Raw genomic sequence first — 17,310 nt, 5'->3', positions numbered from 1 at the left:
ACATTTAAATATGTTGAAAATGTAGCAGAAGACAAAGTTTAGATTGTTCTTTGTGTAGTTTTAATAGTAAAGTATAGAGAAACCAGAAAAATTAAAGAGGCCAAAATGTTTTTAGTGATAATTTAATCATACAAACATTCATCAAACACGCTGGGGGAATTCTTTTGGGGGGGGCGGGGGGTTCATCTGTCTACACTTCCTGGCTCTCATCAATGTGCTGTCATCAGTGTAATGCCAACTGATTCCCTCTGCAATCTGGACTCAGCTAGACGTTAAAACCTACAGATGCACTTTACAGACGTCACGTGACAAATGATCCGTACTGTGAAGCTTTAGGGTGGGCAGACACGTCGCTGCACAGGAGTTGGTGCCTCCCCCAGGTCTCACAGGGTCGTAAAACAGGTCCTACTCTGGCAGCGGCTGAAGCTCAACCCTTCAGGAGTTGCTGAAGAGGAAAGTACAGATGACGGTTGCAGTCCGGGGTGTGATTTACCAGCCGGTAGGATCAATTCGTGATCATCTCCTTTCAAGAAATTAATTCTGTAGGAATCAGCGATGGCCTTTCTAAGCTGGAGCACGATTTGAAAAGTCAGTGAAGCGCCAATACTTTGAATGGTTCACGCACAACTTTTAACAAGAGACACGAAAATGCACAAGTGGAAAATAGAAAAGTAGAATCTATTGGTCAATCAAATATTCTCACTTTCTACATTCATCAAATACATTCAGCTTAATATGATAAAAGCACATCTAAGACAGCTTTAAAACTGAGGTCATTCGAGAGCAGGGTGACATTAACACCTGTAGAATAAATTTATACCTTAATTCATGTTGACTTTGGAAGAACCAACGTCTCAGGACAAAAAGAATTCTGCTAATATCTTTACTTCTGTGAGTTGTGGACAGTTGATCATGATTTTAAACATTATTTTCTTAATGTTCAAAAACAGCCTGACTTTACACCTGTTTTCTGACTTTACGTAGACCAAATCATAGAAATTAAACTTCAAATATAATTTTAAAGGGTGACCCTTTTCGTAGGGATTGGATCTGGCTCCCCCTGGTGGTAACAGCTGGTGCAGCGTCAGCAGGGAAACGACTGAAATTTCTGTTAAACCTGGAGGAAAACTGAGGGGGTTTTAATCTTATAGACGTGCATCTTAAAAATAAGAGTATAAATAATAATGTAAAATGATTTGTTCCAGATACAGACAATTTAGAAACAGGGATCCAAATCAGCAGAAGCTGGAGAATCAGTTGGCAAAATCAATGGCTTTTCCTCCAAAGTTTCTTATGTCAGTTGCACACACAGAAAAACTACTTTCACAAAAAAAATAAAACTCACTCTTTTCATGGTTTCATTTGCACTGACAACTAAAAAAAAAATCACTCAAAAGTCTCAGAGCACTCACTTTTAACTTAGCATTCACGCGTGCATACAGTGAGTCGTAGATGATGTTTCGAGCTGCACGTCAGGAAAATTGGCTTCTGGTGTGTAAAAGTGTAGCTGATCTTTGCATAAAACGTGTCTTGATTACCCACTAGGTCAGCTACTGATAAAGCCTCGCCCTCATTGGTGTGAAAGTCTTCAGAGGTACACTTTAGTGCTTCTTCACTGTGTCAGTCCCATGATTTAAGAGTTCCCAAAAGGATAAGGCTCCTTTATACCCTGTGAGGAGGGAACAGAATTAGGAGATGTGGCTGCAGCACATGAAGTCAAGAGAAAAAACAGCGCGATCTTAGTTGTAGCGTGTTAAAACTGTAGTAAAACTGTTAAAACTTTGCTCAATAATTGACTCAAAAATTACTTCTGGCGTTCATATCTTCAAGATTTTAGGGAAATTTTGGTACAAAGTCAGAAAGTGGCAGCCTATAAATCTGCAATGTTGCATTACAGAAAGGTCAAGGAGAGGGAAAATGCTTCAGACGTTGGGGAAATTCCCTTCGAGGTTGCCCACCTTGTTGTAAGAGACTAGTGACAGGTTGGTTTGTAGACTGCTTGCGACTATATCCACAGAGTTGTGTGAAAGTCCGTTCTGATCCTGCTGCAGCTCGTTGGGGCTTCCCTGCCAGTGTTCCTCCTGGACCCTGTGACCACCGGCATCATGGAGACTATTGCTGTTGGGGCACTTGCTCTTCTCTGGGGAGGCGAAGGGGTTGTAATCTCCCTCCAGCGGGCGGTGAGGCTGCGTGTTGAACTCGGCTTGGAAGGACGAAAGCTGCTGCGTGACGCCGAGGAGCCCTCCGACCTCCACGCTCAGGATCACCCAAATGACATCTGAGCACAGCGAAAGGCTCAATGATCACAGTCACTCAGCATAGAAGAATATTTCAGTCATTTACTACAACTGCGATGTTCTTGATAAAACGCCATTTCATAATCTCTAAAGATGTGAAGTGGGAAAAAAAAAAACTTTAAACACTGAAATGAAATATTGGGGCAAAGTCTAATTTTAATAGAGTTACACTTCAGGAGCTTCCCGTTAGATACATTATACATGTTCAATGTGCCAGAGGACATAAATCCTGTTATTAAATGACTCTACATCTGTGCTAATAGGCCATTTATGGATTCGCTACATCATTTTTAACAGGGAGACAAAAAAAAAACCCTGTTAAATATCAGGGATGGAACGTACCCCCGTAGTACAGCCCCGTAGCCGTGCACATCCTCCACTGGCCCTGGTACATTCCCGGAGACGTGGGGCTTTGCATCTGCACGCTGACGTCAGTCATTTCCTGAGGGTCAAGCGAACGCACCATCACCATGTTCACGTGACCAAACTGATCTCCACCGACATACTTCAGACAAACCCCAGGAGGCCACGACTCTGCACCTGAAAGCCACAGGGACAAGCCTGGAGTCAGCACGACGGGGGCGGGGGCCACCTTACTGGCAACAGTCTGGTTTAATCAGCATGAACAGCAAACCTGTGTTCTGTATCCTCCAGGTCTTTGTGAAAGGTGTGTCTGGTGGAACGGATTCACCCTCGCCAATCGTCACGTCACGCACAAAAGACATGCACGGTGCGTTGATGTTTGGACTCTCAAAGTCATAGTAGGCTCCAATGGCTGCTTGTAAATTCCTGGGGAAGAGAAGCAGTTGAGTCACATGAAGCATAACGAGCTAATATATTTAACGAAATAACAATGGCAAAGGGAATTTTCCATGAACCGAAAAGCATGCTAGAATCATAAACACACGTAGAAATTCTGAATATAGAAGCTACTGAAAGTGCAGAAACTGGAATGAGGATTTCTGTGGCGTGCTCGTCATCCATGAACCAGCGTTGTTATTTTTAGAAACCCCGTTGCAGAGGAGCTATTACAGTGCATCACGTGATGCCGCTCCAGCCTGTTCTGCCCACAGACGTGCGTGTTCTGCTTCATAGAACCGCACTGGTGTAATACTGCAAGGGCGCATGGAGATTAATTCAGAAAAGGGCTGAGGTTTTTTTCTGAATGATTTCTCACTGACCCATCATGGTCGCGACTGAAAGTCCAACCAGTACACAATGCGTCACGACGATCAACTTGTTGACCAGTTTATCCAGAAACTCGGACATTAGGACTCGCCAGGATTGCGCAACACGAACGCAACCGAGCGGTTACGTAATGAGCGCTAGTATGATTTTTCAGGCAGAGACTGCAGCGGAATTAACACTTTAACCGTCTCACTTATCGACAGGGTCACATATATTTACAAAGTCATCACACGGCTTTACAGAAAAGACCTTTTGGCACAATACCGAGCCCGCCGAACGTCAACACCGCGTCAGTGGCTAGCTTAGCCAGCCACAACTTATGTCAACAATGGCAACTACACAGCTGACTGTGGCGCGTTTCTTATTAAAACCCCGCGCACCCCTCGTCGCCACCAGCCTATGGACACAGTGAATATATATTTTGGCGATCTTGGTTACGCACGCAGCACTTGCAAAGCTACCGTCCAGTGTAGCATCGCCCAGATCAAAAGTGGGAGGCACAGTGACTCAGCTAACGCTAGTTCCGTTACTACGGCGTCGCTAGCTGTCACAACACTCGCGTAACTATCAAAATAACGGAAAAAAAACTTCCTTTACGCATTTCTACAACGCAGTTCCTCCTACAGCGAGAGCGCGATGTAGAGTGTTATGGTGTGGTTGTTTTGGGTTTTTCTCTTAACTCCGTCGCGAAGACAAACTACCCAGCAGGCCGAAAGAATCACCGAGCTCACCAGTTGGTCATGTCCAGAAAGAAGGCGCATCCGGCGGGGTTGAGCTGGAAACCGAGAAGCCTCTGAAATTCCGATATAAGGATATCTTTGTCCGTCGTGCCCATGCAGCTGAATTTCTGCATAAGCTCCTGGTCCAAGTCCAGGTCCATACCCTCCATCGTGGATTCACCTGGGCAAACTCGGGGTTCTCTCTTCTAATTTAGTCCGAGGCCTCAACTTGTCATAACTCACTCAACAACAGGGCCGAGTGCGCATGTCACATGACTCCGAGCCGCAACCTATGAGCCTCGGCAGAGGTGGCAAAAACCTCCAATGCATCATCTCATCTACCCGCAGAAAACAACCGGAGGTAGAAGAGCCTTACGTATATACAACTGTTCTGTTAAAATACAAATTATTAATTTAATAAATAGAAAAAGGGGCTTTTCAAACGTTTTTTTTTTTTTTCGGTATTTAGATTCACTGGATTACCCACGCACAAACGCAACTTCTTGAACTCTATCAGTTAGATATTCAGTGAAACTCTTAAAGGACAAATGTAGTAAAAGAGTTCCGCCCGATCATCAGTTTTTGTGTTTCAAATGATTGTGATTTTTTTTTTAAATATGGGGGGGAAAACATACATGTGTTTCGTTTACCATGTCGCACGATATGATTCTGGCCACCCCAAAAGGCAGAGCATTACAATCATTAATATAAAATGTAATGATCTTGAAAATGTTCCTTCACCGACAAGCTGACCAGTTAAAGCAACCAGTTGGAGATAAAATACAACCAGTTTGTTGGGATTCCTGAGCTCGCCCACATGCATTCTCATGACCAGCCAGCAGATGGCGGTATAGGGCTGATGAAGCCTGTGTGCTCGAAGCGGTTGCTATGGTGCGTGTGTGTGTGTGTGCGTGTGTGTGTGTGTGTGTGTGTGTTAGCGGCGGCTCCCCGGTCTCAGCAGCGGCTAGGCTGTGCTCTGTCAGCAGCGGCTAAGATGTGCACAGCTACGGTTGTGTCCATTGCAAACATCACCGCAAGCATAATTTTGCTTTTAAAGGGAAGCGACTCGCAGTGAGTTATAAACGCGATGCAAGATGGCAGGACTAATAAAAAAGCAAATCCTCAAACACTTATCAAGGTAAGTCATGTCTGTGTTTGAAATGTTAGCCGGTTAGCTTTCTGAGACGGTACCACCAGCGGTACTATTGTCAATGCAGCAGGCGTCCCTTTTGACTTATATCTGTCATCTATATGTTGCTCTGCCCTCTTATTTATACCCGCAGTGATTCATATTTGTTAGCATAACGCTACACGTTGGAGCAGCCATACGATGATCGTTTCCGACGGCAGGGACAGTGAACGCAGCACTCCGGTTAAATCGGATTGAAACCCCATCACCGTTTACAAAATTCCAATAATCGAACATGTGATTCTTCATCTATACCTTAATGTTCCTTTCTGGCCTACTACTGTGAATAAATGATTGTTGTCAGCTTGGTTTTATTGCCACATTTTCCCGTGAATCTGAGCACAGACGTTTGTGTGGCAAGCATCCTCGGTACGTTCCCATCATTTTATTATCTAGTTTAAAGTAGCTTCTGCCTCTGACTTCTATTTTCCTGTAAATTTGACACCATTAGAGGGGGGTGAAAAATTGGTGAGAAGTGTCGCCCAATTCAGCAGAAAAAGCTGATCACTTAACAGAGAATTGCACGTTTCAATCTTGCTGATTCCTTATAGTTTATTTTCAGTCTTATTGGCAGCGTCATAAAATGAATCAACTAAATTCTGCTTATTTAAACGTGCAGGATGATCTCTGAAGCATTTTTGCACCAGGTCATAGACATCATGTGTTTTCTGTTAATACATAAACTGAAAGTCCACCCTACACAGCTGATCTTTCTACATTTACGAGGAAAAGTGTGTAAATCTGAATGCTGTTGGTATTGCTTGCACAGTTTGGTGTTTTAGATGACCAGAACACATTGAAAGTACGTGAATAGTGCAAGTGTGAACAGAGGAAGCTTCTTGCTGAGCTCTTAACTTGTGGCTCGGTGTCTAAAGCTTCTGCTGGCTTATCAGGACTCAAAACATGGCCATATGTGTGTAACTGTCCAACACATGTGAACGACTTTGACCGCACTTAAGTGTCATCCCCACCCGTATATTTAACCAATGTGAACCACACTTGTAAGATATTTGACTTGGAATTAGTCACTTTTCAACTGTGTCGTCTTTAAATGGTGGAACCGATGCTGCTAAACTACCGGAGTTTGAGATGTGATATTAAAGTAACTAACTGCAATATTGCCCATGTGGTTTAGTCACTAAATATATGGAACCATTTAATGCACTTTTCCCCAATGTTAAATAAAAAAAACTATATTCAGCCTTAACCCTGTAGGTATTTGTGGAAAAATATCACAATTATAAGTTGTCCATCATCAACATTGCAATCCTCAAGGGCTGATTTTATTTTATTTATTTTTCATTTCATTTTTATTATAGCAGACTGGCTCTGATTACTGTTGTGGTTGTAGCCTTACAGCGTTCTATTCTGGACTGCTGCTACTCTGCATTAGCACTCATTAATAGAGCGTACACTGTGAGCTGACCTGAGTGTGGAGGCCATCAGCATGAACCCAGTCAGCAGTCTGCTGCAGCCTCCTGCGACCAGTCCTCGGCTCGTAGAAACATCTTTAAAGATGTTTCGACCGATGCGGATAACACAATGTTTGCTATTTCTAATTCCCAGCTGTCGGTAGTATAACAGAAGCTGTCTCTATGTTTGCATAAAAATGATGTTTCGATCTTTTCCCCCTGATTTTATTGCACTCAGGTTCACCAAGAACCTGTCCCCAGACAAGATCAACCTCAGCACACTGAAGGGGGAGGGACAGCTCTCCAACCTGGAGCTCGATGAAGAAGTCTTGCAGAACATGCTCGACCTGCCTACCTGGCTGGCTGTGACTCGAGTCTACTGTAACAAAGCTGCCATCAGGGTGCGTCACACACGGTCAACCCTAAATGTTTAGGCCTAAACGCCTCCTCTTACAGCTAATGAGTGAACCAGTATCCACCAGTGCCACAGAGATAAACGCTGCTGAGAAAGGTATCGTCCAGCCCAGCGGGGGTGGTTGATAACACGAGCACTGATCCAGACAGACACAAAGGCCCAGAGGCAGCAGGGATGATCCTGAGATGTACTGACCGCTGTGCTTTGAGCTGTCAGGATCACGGGTTCCTTTCACGATCAGGCCCAACAACACAACCTGCTTAAGACAACATGAAAAGTCTATATCACAGTCTTTGGTTTACTGATAACAACCTCTTTGAATTCATTGTTGTTCAACTTGAGCATTTGTGTATTTTAAACCAATTTGGTTCAGGAGTTTTATGGTATTTCCACCAGCTGAGTTTCTGTTCAGTACAAACTCCCCCCTAGCTTCTTTCTAGTATTTATCTGTTCCACTGTGTTTTGTGAGAGACATCAGAAATTCCCCTGTTTATCTCTTAGTAATTTCCATTCTGAAATCCAAAACCACTTAAATGCTACTTTAAACCCTGAGCCCTTGCGTTTCCTTTAGATCTCTTCTTTTAGATAATCATGATTTCAGTCAGTATTCTAAATTTCCTCTTATGAAGCCTCTCTTGCTTCATGTAACTGGAAGATCATAATCACACTTGACAGTGAATATAGAGTACAGAATGCCATGGCAACTGTTTGACTGACTCTGCTCTCCTCTCCTTTTAGATACAATGGACAAAATTAAAAACAAGCCCGATTTGCCTGGTAGGATTTTCCCACACATTCTAAAAAAAAGTTGATATTTAAACAAAAAATACTTGAGGCATAATTCTACGCACATTGTACATTCACACTATGCTTAATGTTTTTTCTTTCTGTCAGTAGTAAACATTCCTTCTGTGTCCTTGCTCAGTTTTTAGATAAGGTTGAAGTAGAAATGAGGACCTGCGAGGAGCCCCGTCCCCCTAATGGTCCTTCTCCTATAGCCATCACAGCGGGACAGAGGTACGTGGACCTGCAGACATTTTCACTCACGTTGAGCGGTGCACAACCTATTTGTTTATGATGACACTTCCTGTTTGCAGCGAGTATGGCTTTGCGGAGAAGGTGGTGGAGGGGATGTCCGTCAGGATCAACTCTATCACCATCAAAGTGCAGGCTCGTGCCTTTCATGCCTCCTTCGAGCTCTGGCAGCTCCAGGGAAACAGCCTCAACCCTAAATGGCAGCGCAGTGACCTCCGCTACACCCGCGTCACCGACCCTAAGAGAGGAGAGGTACGTCCCCTTTCAACCTCCGCGACCTGGAGTCTTTGAACATTAATTATCTGAAACTGACACTTGGACAACTTGGATAATTTACTGTGTGTGTTGATTATTCAGGTGTTAACGTTCAAAGAAATTAACTGGCAAAGTCTACGAATTGAGGCAGATGCCATAGAGAGTGACGACCAGGACCTCGGGAGCACCCCTTTACGCCTCATTACCAATCAGGGTCGCATTCGCATTGCTCTAAAGCGGAGAGTATGTTTCGCTGTCTGCATTAGTTTGACTTTCCCGTAGTTTAATAGACTCGTTATTAACTATGGGTTTAATTCTTCACGGTTCTTTCTAGGTAAAGGATTGCAACGTGCTGGCATCCAAGCTGTTTTTCATTTTGGACGACTTGTTGTGGGTTTTGACCGACTCCCAGCTCAAGGCCATCATCCATTACGCCAAATCTCTCAGTGAGGCCATGGAGAAGTCTGCCCAGCAGAGGAAGAGCAGGACTGCTGAATCTCTGCAGGTTCTGGTTGCTTTAAGTTGTTTTGACCTTCTGAATGCTTTCATTATCCTCCTGCTTGTCTGCAGGTGATCTAATTTCCTTCCAAGCATAAATTCGCTTCATTTTTATTGAAACAATACAATGTTATGTCTTTCTTCATTTTTGTCTTCCATTTCAGACTGCTCCGCCATCTCCTGGCCTCCACACCATTTGGACAGACCCCCCACCAGCTCACACTGGCACCCCCAGCAGCACAAGTCAATATTTTGATCACTATGACGTTAAGGAGTCTTCTTACCACACCTTCGTATCTCGCTTGGACTTACACATTTGCAACGACAGCTCTTCAGTGGATGAAGGTGATTCAGAACAGTCATAATCATTAAGAAGTAATAATGAAGCTGGTAAATAACCTCATGTGATTATTTCATAGATGAGCCACCCCCACCAGGCTTACAAGGGGCCATGCAGCTGACATTCAGGAAGCTAGGTTTTGACTACTATCCTGTCCATAGACCTGGTGAGATTGATTCTATTTCTGGTTGTTCTTTTCCCAGAGGCTTTGTCCTGCTCCCACTGTAACCACAGCATTCATTCAGCTTTAGCTGTTTGGGGGATTACTATTCAGGCAGGCTAATGACCTGGGAAAGAGTTCCCGGTACCGATAAACCTCATGGAATGTAGCACAGCAGGCTAATTTTAGTCAATGAATGAAGGCTGAAATAATAGCTATTATTTGTTTTACTGTGGGTTTACAATTGTAATCTTTGAAGGAAACCTTCAGTAGAACTTCATGCACTCTATATCAACATAGTTTGGAAAGACAAACATTAACCACTTGCTTCGGAAGTGGATGAGTATCAACGGCATTTACTTCAGTGTGCAGAGGAATTGTTTGCTATTGTTGCTATCACAGCAAAGCTCTACTAGTGAATTCATTGTAGATAGAGACTCGAGCTGGGCAGCGTAACATTGTGACATGTGGTATATGTACAGGGTCTCCTTCGTGTTTTCTTCAAAATGGGGATTTGTTATTGGAATGATTACTTACCACCTTTTTGCTGATGCTCAACACAGCCGATGGATGCCGACACTGGGAACGTCACAGTGGAGCCATGGAGATTCAGGCCCAGTGGGCTGCGAAACTCCTGCAGGAGTATCAGAGGAGAGCTGAAGCTTCTGGCTTTCCTGGACCACATACAGGTGTTTCCCAGCCGAGCAAGGAGTCTCCTGTAAAGACAGTTAGAGGTATGAGGAATTTATCATGTGTTGTTAGAGGTCATTTCTCTGGTTCTGCTAATAGTAGCATCAAGTTAAAGTCTGGAGATTGTTTTTTCTTGCTTGTCTACTTTTCAGATGGTCAGTCCAGTCCAAAGTCGAACTCTGCAGAGCAGGCGGGACGCAGGAACTCTGCGCGAGCCCCTGCAGGATCATCGTTGAAAAGGCTGCGATCGAGCTGCATGGTCATCAGGATGGATGACGTGGACATCCGCCAGGCAAGATCTAATCACCAACTAATTCAATTTTGCTGCTAACAGAGGCCTCGCTAGAAGCAGACAGACGGTGTGTCTGATAAGCCCAGAGTTTCTTTGGATGCAGAGGATATGAAACTCTTTTCAAACGTGGTTACTTTTATGTTAATGTCACTGTATTAACCACACATTTCAGCCATATAAGACGTAAAGTTATAAAGTGACTAATCAATGTATAAATTACATCCTTAAACCTTTTAATATGCTTCCATTTGATTTAAGACCAGTACAGATTTTAGCATTATTATGAATAAGGATACAGGATACAGCTCCACCTGTATCTAGGTATCTATGAACTCTTCCGTGTCAACGTCAAACTTGACGTCGACGGGCATTTGAATTTCATAAGAAGTCGGGTAGAAGCTGGAGAGGGAATTTGTAAGAGATGAAACTATCTGTACATGAATAATACAAAGGAAAGTCCCTTTGTAGCAAAAGGTTCTGGGTTGAACACATGCACTTTAATTTTAGGCTGTGACTAAATGGTGTGACCAGGGTTAACGCAAGTCTCTTCCAGACTAATTAGCCAGTGTTTAATCAGATTACTAAAGTGCTAAACTGATAGACGATTCAGATAGTGTGCTGATATCCAATTGTGGTCCATTATTTAGATAATAACTGCTGCTCTGATAGACTTCAATGCAGCACTACATGAAAATATTGCATAAATTCATAAATATCTCTTTTTTCCCTTCCTTATGAGGCTGAGAAACTCGCTGCCAACTCATAATACTTTTAGGCTTATCAACTTTCACCTTGGCCACTTTGTATTTCTTCTAATGTAAGAACCAAACAGGAAGGGGGTTATTTATAAGTGTAAGACACTTGTACTTCCCTATTTTACAGAAGAAAAGGATGCCCAGGGGAAATACGTACATGTCTCTGGGTTTACACTTTGCCTTTATCATTGCTGAACTGCTGGTATTGTGTATTGAATTGAAAAAAAATAAAAATAAAAGGTGAAAAATATTTCCACTTTCATTCAGGTGTCTACAAGGAGCCGTCAAAACAAGAAGACACAAGCTTTACTATCCTGCAACAGAAAAGTGCTCCGTCTGCCAGACAATGTCCCTGCAGTCCATCTGCAGTTTACAGAGTACTATTTCCCTGACAACCCCTATATATCAGGTACTACACAACGGATCTATGGTTTTGGTTTACATTTCAGAAGAGCTAGCGACCTGATATCTTCACTTCCCTTTAATAGTTCAACAGACCTGTTTAAATGCTTGAGCCTGTGACTTGATCAATTATTATCATGGTAATGATAATAATGATAGTAATAGAATAATCTACACATCTTCCTTTCTTCCAGTACCCACCTCAAACCTGTACGCCCAGGTGAATGGCCTCCAGTTCACTGTCGACCCACCCAGTGTGCTGTGGATCAGCCTCTTCTCCAGGGGCCTGCTGCAGACGCTGGACCAGGTCAAAGCATTTTATCACTTACAGGACAGCAACAAAGCCGATGAGCATATAGACATTCGCATGGATGCAGCGCAGCTCAAGGTGAGTGTAGAAAGAGCACAAACATTTTGATGTGACATTAGTTTTTTTTTGTGCTAATGTAAATGGGTTCTATTTGGTTCCAATATCCTCATTCCTTTCTGCAGCTGATCATCCCCTTAGATTCTTCCATTTTGGACCATCCAGAGCGTCCACAGTCCCTGTCTGGTACTGTCCCCCAAATGGTTCTCAGCAACACCCGTTATTGCCCCCATGGCTCCAGAGCTGATCTCAACAGCACCTTTCACAGATTTGCTTCCTCTTCCTTCTTCCGGCCCACTCCACCTTGTCCTTACCCCAGAGATCAGAGTGCCTTTCACGCCGTCCCAGCTGCCTTTCTCCAGCACTGTCAAGAGACAGAATGTCAACCACTGGATATAAAGCAGCTACGGTCCCAGGATGTTTGGTCTCTCAGTCTCTCACGTGTGACTTTAGGGTTTGATGGAGCTCGGCAATTGCCCAAAAGCAGAACACAACCCTTTGTTGAGTCCTTTGCCATGTCATTGTGGATGTGTCAACCCTCTGCCTTTAAAAATGGTTCATCATCCACCCCTAAGCAGGAAGACACATTGTTTGCCTCAGTGCACCTCATGGTCCATGTCATTACGCCAGTTAAGATGTGGCTCAATCACTACCAGTACGTTGCTTTGCTGAGGATGAAGGATTCCATGGCTCGTTTGGTAGCAGAGTTGAGTCGGAACCTTCAATGTGTTAAGAAGGTTGACAGCCAGAAAATAAAAGCTTCCTCAGTGTGTTTTGCCCTCCTGGTAGACTCAAGTGAAGTGGGTCTCCTATTGCCAGCAGCCTGCTCAGAGCCAGAGGAGGAGGTCCCCCACAGTCCCGAGACAGAAACCCCCAGTATGACAGACTCTGACATTTCTCCCACGCATCAATCTGCAGACATGGTTGTGGAAGAAAATGGCCTTAATGCCACATTTGATCAAGATGAGCAAGAAGGTGTGGTTGAGGAGGCGTATGAAGCAGTGGAAGGACTGGAGTGTTTAACGGCACAGGAAGACACCCCTGTGCTCTCACCTCCTCTTTCCCCTGGTCATTCCCCAGCCCTCTCCCGTGAGCCGTCCACCTTCAGTTTGGAGGGAGAGCTGTCAAGTGCTATTAATGTCACCAAGGATGTGACCAAAGATGCCATCAGTGCCTCTCTGGATCTGACCAAAGGGGCATTCTCAATCACAAAAGACGCCTTCAGTATGCTGAGTCGTGGCTCAGGGATGAGCAAACTGTTCACTTCGCAGGCCAAGTAAGTGCTAATGCTCTCCTGCTGAGCTGTTTCCAACACTGGCGTGTTTCTGTGCGCCATGCTGTGAGCAACTTTAGCTCACCCTTTACTTTGCTGCTTCTGTGCGTGTACACAGGGAACACGTCCAGCGTTCAGAAGAGTCCTCCCCCTCGCTGGCTGCCAGCCTGCGGCACCAGTCCATGAAGCAGTCACCTTCCCAGCATTCCTTTGATAGTGCAATCTTGGATGGCAGCCTGCCCGATGAAACCTTGTCTTTGGACAGCGAAGTTAGCGACAATTTCTTCGTTTTGATGGACTCAGGTACGTCAGAGCACACATTAAGCTATTTCTTTGAAACGCAGAGGGACATCTGCTTTTAGCGTGTGTCTTATTTCCAGAGTCGGGTATGGAGTCTATGCGACCCACCAACACCCCTGCTGGCAGTCGAGGCAGTCCAGCTCCTGGCACGGAGGGGGGGTCTTCAGCTGAGCTCAGTAGCTCTCTGTCCCAAAGTATTGAGGATCTATCTCAGGATCTGGTGAGTTATATTGTTATTACAAGTCCATTAAGAGATTTAATTGTTCACAAATCCACTAGTTCAAAGAAGAAATCCTCAATCCATTAATAAATGAAAAGTTGCCACTATTGCCAACTGTAATTTGTATGCTGTTGTGTTGTTGCAGTCCTCAGTGTTGTTACTGCTCTTGAGTGAAATAGCCTGTACACTGGAGGTCAGTGGTGAAGACCAGGTCGTGGCTGTAGAAGTCCTGAATATGAGCCCTGTGCAGATGGGAAATATCAGGGTATCTGATCTGCTAGCTGGCCTCTTACAAGGTAAAAAAACATGATTTTCAGTCTGTCTGTTTACCAATGGGTTGCAAATCTTGTTCTGTTTATGTTGAGGCAATGTTCAAAAAGTGAAGAAAATGTAATTAAACAAAAGATTTAAATAATGTTTTTATTTGGCACACCCTTTTGATGAGGAAAGTCACTTCAGCAGGAGCTGTTGTTGAATATGCTCGCAAAGTTGTGCAGCTTCTTGTGTGTAGTTACGGTGCTCTTTTGCAAGAACAAACATTGTTGCCCTGTGGTTATGTAGCGTTAGGTTTCACCTTGATTCTTGCTATTTGTAGCTCCATCCAGACCAGTGCCGAAGCACAGAAGCAGAAGCTCTCCGGTACTTTGCATGCGAACAGAAATGGGTCCATCTGCTGCACGACACTCTGCCCTGGCCGAGTCTATGGGCTTTATGGATATGACAGTGCAAGACTGCAAGGCGGAGCTGCTATCATCCACGGTGGCTAACATCGGCCCTTTCCTTGAAGATGAATTCAGTGCTGAGAGTCCACCAATGAGGCTGCACATGAGAAACATTAGCATCACTATAAAGGTGTAGATTTGGTTTTTGACTTGTGTATACAGCTTAGATTAAATGTAAGAGTGTTTCCCTCATAAACAGTGCAGTTTTGATGGTCATTAATCAAGAATCGGTGGTCTTGACGCGTCCTTATGTCTCCGTAGGATGACAACCCAAAAATCTACCCCACAGCTCCACAGCCTGTCCCAGCCTCCTTTATTGTAGATCAGCTGCTCCTTGAGCGTGGTGAGGATGGAATCATGAGGCTCAAAGGTGAACAAATTCGTCTTTTTTTAAAATTAGAAACAGGTTTTGTGAGCTGTAGATTTGCTGGAATGTTTCCAAAAACTTCACTGCCGGTGAAACAAAAGTGTGAATGTGGTCTTCATTGTTTTTGCAGCAGAAGGAACTGAATGTAAAACCCCAGCAGGTGTTCCGGCGGGTGACGCATTCAGCACAAAGAGTTCCCACCGACAGCAGCCTGAGGTAGGAAATCAAGTAAATCTCCTCCATGTTCTGTGGAGAAACCCTGTCGTACAACAAACTGTACAAATTAAGTTGTTTGAATATTTGGTTCAATATATTAAAGCAATCTGAATTCTGGATTTTGTAATGTTAAATAACCATTGACCTATTTTGAAATGGGAGATAATGCGGAGAGCTCCAGTGTCATGGTCCTGGTCTGATGCTGTGATTACATCTGCTGTCTCTGAAAATCATATCCTCTCAGTTATTGTTGAAGCAACTGCGGCTAATTCTGCCATTGCAGGAACAAACCCTGGAGTCACAGCTCTGCGACGCCAGAGTGGCTCTGGAACAGGCCCTCGGCGACAGGGAACGTCTCCTTCTGGAAATCCAGAAGTATGACCCCACTTTTACTCTGTGAGCCTCTGAAGATCGCGACGGTATCAGGCAACCATCAAGATCGGTTCTAACATATCGCAACATTCGACATTCATAAAGAAAAACGTGATAACTGTTTTAATGATGTTAAAAATAATTGGAAAATTCCGTGACCTAGGTACATTATACATTGTGCAATTGTACTCCTAAGATAGTCCTCACTGGTGATTCCAGATCACCTCCAACTGACAGAAAATTCAATTTGCGATTCAGGTGTTTATACAACACAGCATGCAAGGCTAATATAATCACGCTTTAATCATCTCCATTCCTTTATTTGTGTTACCTAAATGTGAAATCAAGCACATGCCAAAAGTTCTCCTTCACCTGACAGCTTCAGATAGCTGTTACCTGAAGCTCTGCTGTGAAACATAGGTTTTATGAAGCATGTATTGTAGACTGATAATTCCATTCATCATTTTGTATAGGTTGCTTCCATGAGGTGTGTTTTTATAAGTGTTGTAGAAAATGTGTCTTGTGAACAGCAAGTACAGATGCAATTGATGCACTCACAGACTTTAACAGACCTCTGAATTCCCACCTTGCTCACTTTATCAGCAGGTTGGAATGGTTCCACACTCTTATCCGTGTCTCGGCCTCCACCAAAAGAGTCTGAGTCACAGTGTTGTTTTTCTTTCAGTTGTGAAATGTTCTTTTTTACCGTGAAAGCGGTCGAACGTCCACCAAACATGACGAGCTTTTCGATCCCTGCATCACTCCTGGGAATCAGGCGGTGCAGTAACTTCAGTATTGTCATTTTTATACTTTCTGCTGGTATAAAGGCACCAGATTTACACCAGATTTCTGTAGCTTGCTGGGAAACAACCTGTGTAATTGTCCGTTAGTCATGTATACACTCATATGACGTCTAGAGTAGCTCCTTCGGGATATTTTCATTTGTATTTATTTGGGTCTGTCTGAGTGTGTACTTTGGTTGGATGGGAGTTCTTTGCCATGTGTGTCAGGCATATCAGTCAAACTGCGGCACAAGCATTGTGTCAGTGTGTGAAATTCACCATAAAAACTGGTTTGCTGTTGATTGTATCTCCAGAGGCAGCTGCTATTCTGTCATTTTCTCTGAACGAATCAGTTACCACGCATGGATTCAAACAGTGATGGGTTTGTTCATTAGAGAAACTTTTCTCCAGTCATTTTATGACTGTGCCTAATGAAATGTACAAAGGTAACGGTTAAACCAGCAGTTAATCCTTTAGAGTTGAGTTCGCCTGTTCCAAGGTTGTCAGATTGTCTTTGAGAGACACCTTGTGGCTGTATCTTGCCAAAGCAGTTGTCTTGCAAGCTAAAAATGACAGGTTAACATTCTAAGAAGAATGTCAGACTTAGAAGCAATAGTCAGCTCGATATCACCAAAATATTGAGGGGAAAAAATGTAACACTACATGAATTCATGTACAGTTTAAACCTTATTTAGTGTGACTAATGCAAACAGTTGTAGTATTTATGCCTCCTCACCTGCACGTGGGCTCATTCTCATACATCCAGTGTGCTTTAGCAGAAAAACAGTATTGAGTATAGTTGTGGTCTTCAGTGTTTTGTTGTGCATGGCCTTTGTGGACAAACCATGGCACCCATGGGAATTCTTCTTGCCACATGTAGCTGTAAGAGTTCTTCAGTTTTCCTCCGGGTCAGGCCTCAGTAGCATCTTGACTTCTGACAAAACGGTGCTCCAACTTGCATCAGCTCGCAACAATGCAACCAGGAAAGCGACGTGAACTAAGGTTCACTGGAAAGCAGATGCACCTTCCGAAGTGAGGTACAAT

General features: G+C 43.8%; 2 protein-coding genes across 5 annotated transcripts; one reads left to right on the top strand and one right to left on the bottom strand.

Moving 5' to 3' along the window:
- Nucleotides 1–178: 178 nt before the first annotated feature.
- On the bottom strand, nt 179–4,483 carry LOC101061254 (inflammation and lipid regulator with UBA-like and NBR1-like domains). 3 transcript variants are annotated; one of them, XM_011602653.2, is made up of 5 exons: nt 4,217–4,483; nt 2,932–3,086; nt 2,640–2,837; nt 1,959–2,278; nt 179–1,660 (listed from the first exon to the last, which is right to left on the bottom strand). In XM_011602653.2, exons 1-5 carry the CDS (start codon nt 4,372–4,374, stop codon nt 1,634–1,636), a joined length of 858 nt encoding a protein of 285 aa, XP_011600955.1. In that variant the 5' UTR covers nt 4,375–4,483; the 3' UTR covers nt 179–1,633. The 3 variants fall into 3 exon arrangements, with proteins under 3 accessions (XP_011600955.1, XP_029689821.1, XP_003963532.2); XM_029833961.1 differs by lacking the exon at nt 4,217–4,483 and adding an exon at nt 3,231–3,887 and having other exon boundaries at nt 179–1,669; XM_003963483.3 differs by having other exon boundaries at nt 658–1,669.
- On the top strand, nt 4,439–16,592 carry bltp3a (bridge-like lipid transfer protein family member 3A). Of its 2 annotated transcripts, none has more exons than XM_029833952.1 (21): nt 4,439–4,565; nt 7,044–7,206; nt 7,959–7,997; nt 8,146–8,237; nt 8,318–8,507; nt 8,613–8,753; nt 8,845–9,015; nt 9,173–9,353; nt 9,428–9,514; nt 10,072–10,242; nt 10,351–10,490; nt 11,513–11,654; nt 11,842–12,035; nt 12,140–13,290; nt 13,406–13,590; nt 13,668–13,807; nt 13,953–14,103; nt 14,403–14,659; nt 14,791–14,899; nt 15,027–15,112; nt 15,396–16,592. In XM_029833952.1, the coding sequence occupies exons 2-21, from the start codon at nt 7,144–7,146 to the stop codon at nt 15,510–15,512; spliced, it is 3,807 nt and encodes a 1,268-aa protein (XP_029689812.1). In that variant the 5' UTR covers nt 4,439–4,565; nt 7,044–7,143; the 3' UTR covers nt 15,513–16,592. The 2 variants fall into 2 exon arrangements, with proteins under 2 accessions (XP_029689812.1, XP_003963531.1); XM_003963482.3 differs by lacking the exon at nt 4,439–4,565 and adding an exon at nt 5,134–5,342.
- Nucleotides 16,593–17,310: the final 718 nt, after the last annotated feature.

The sequence above is a fragment of the Takifugu rubripes genome, chromosome 3 (assembly GCF_901000725.2).
Source record: "Takifugu rubripes chromosome 3, fTakRub1.2, whole genome shotgun sequence".
Classification (NCBI taxonomy): domain Eukaryota; kingdom Metazoa; phylum Chordata; class Actinopteri; order Tetraodontiformes; family Tetraodontidae; genus Takifugu; species Takifugu rubripes.
This window is presented reverse-complemented; position numbering and strand designations above follow the sequence as displayed.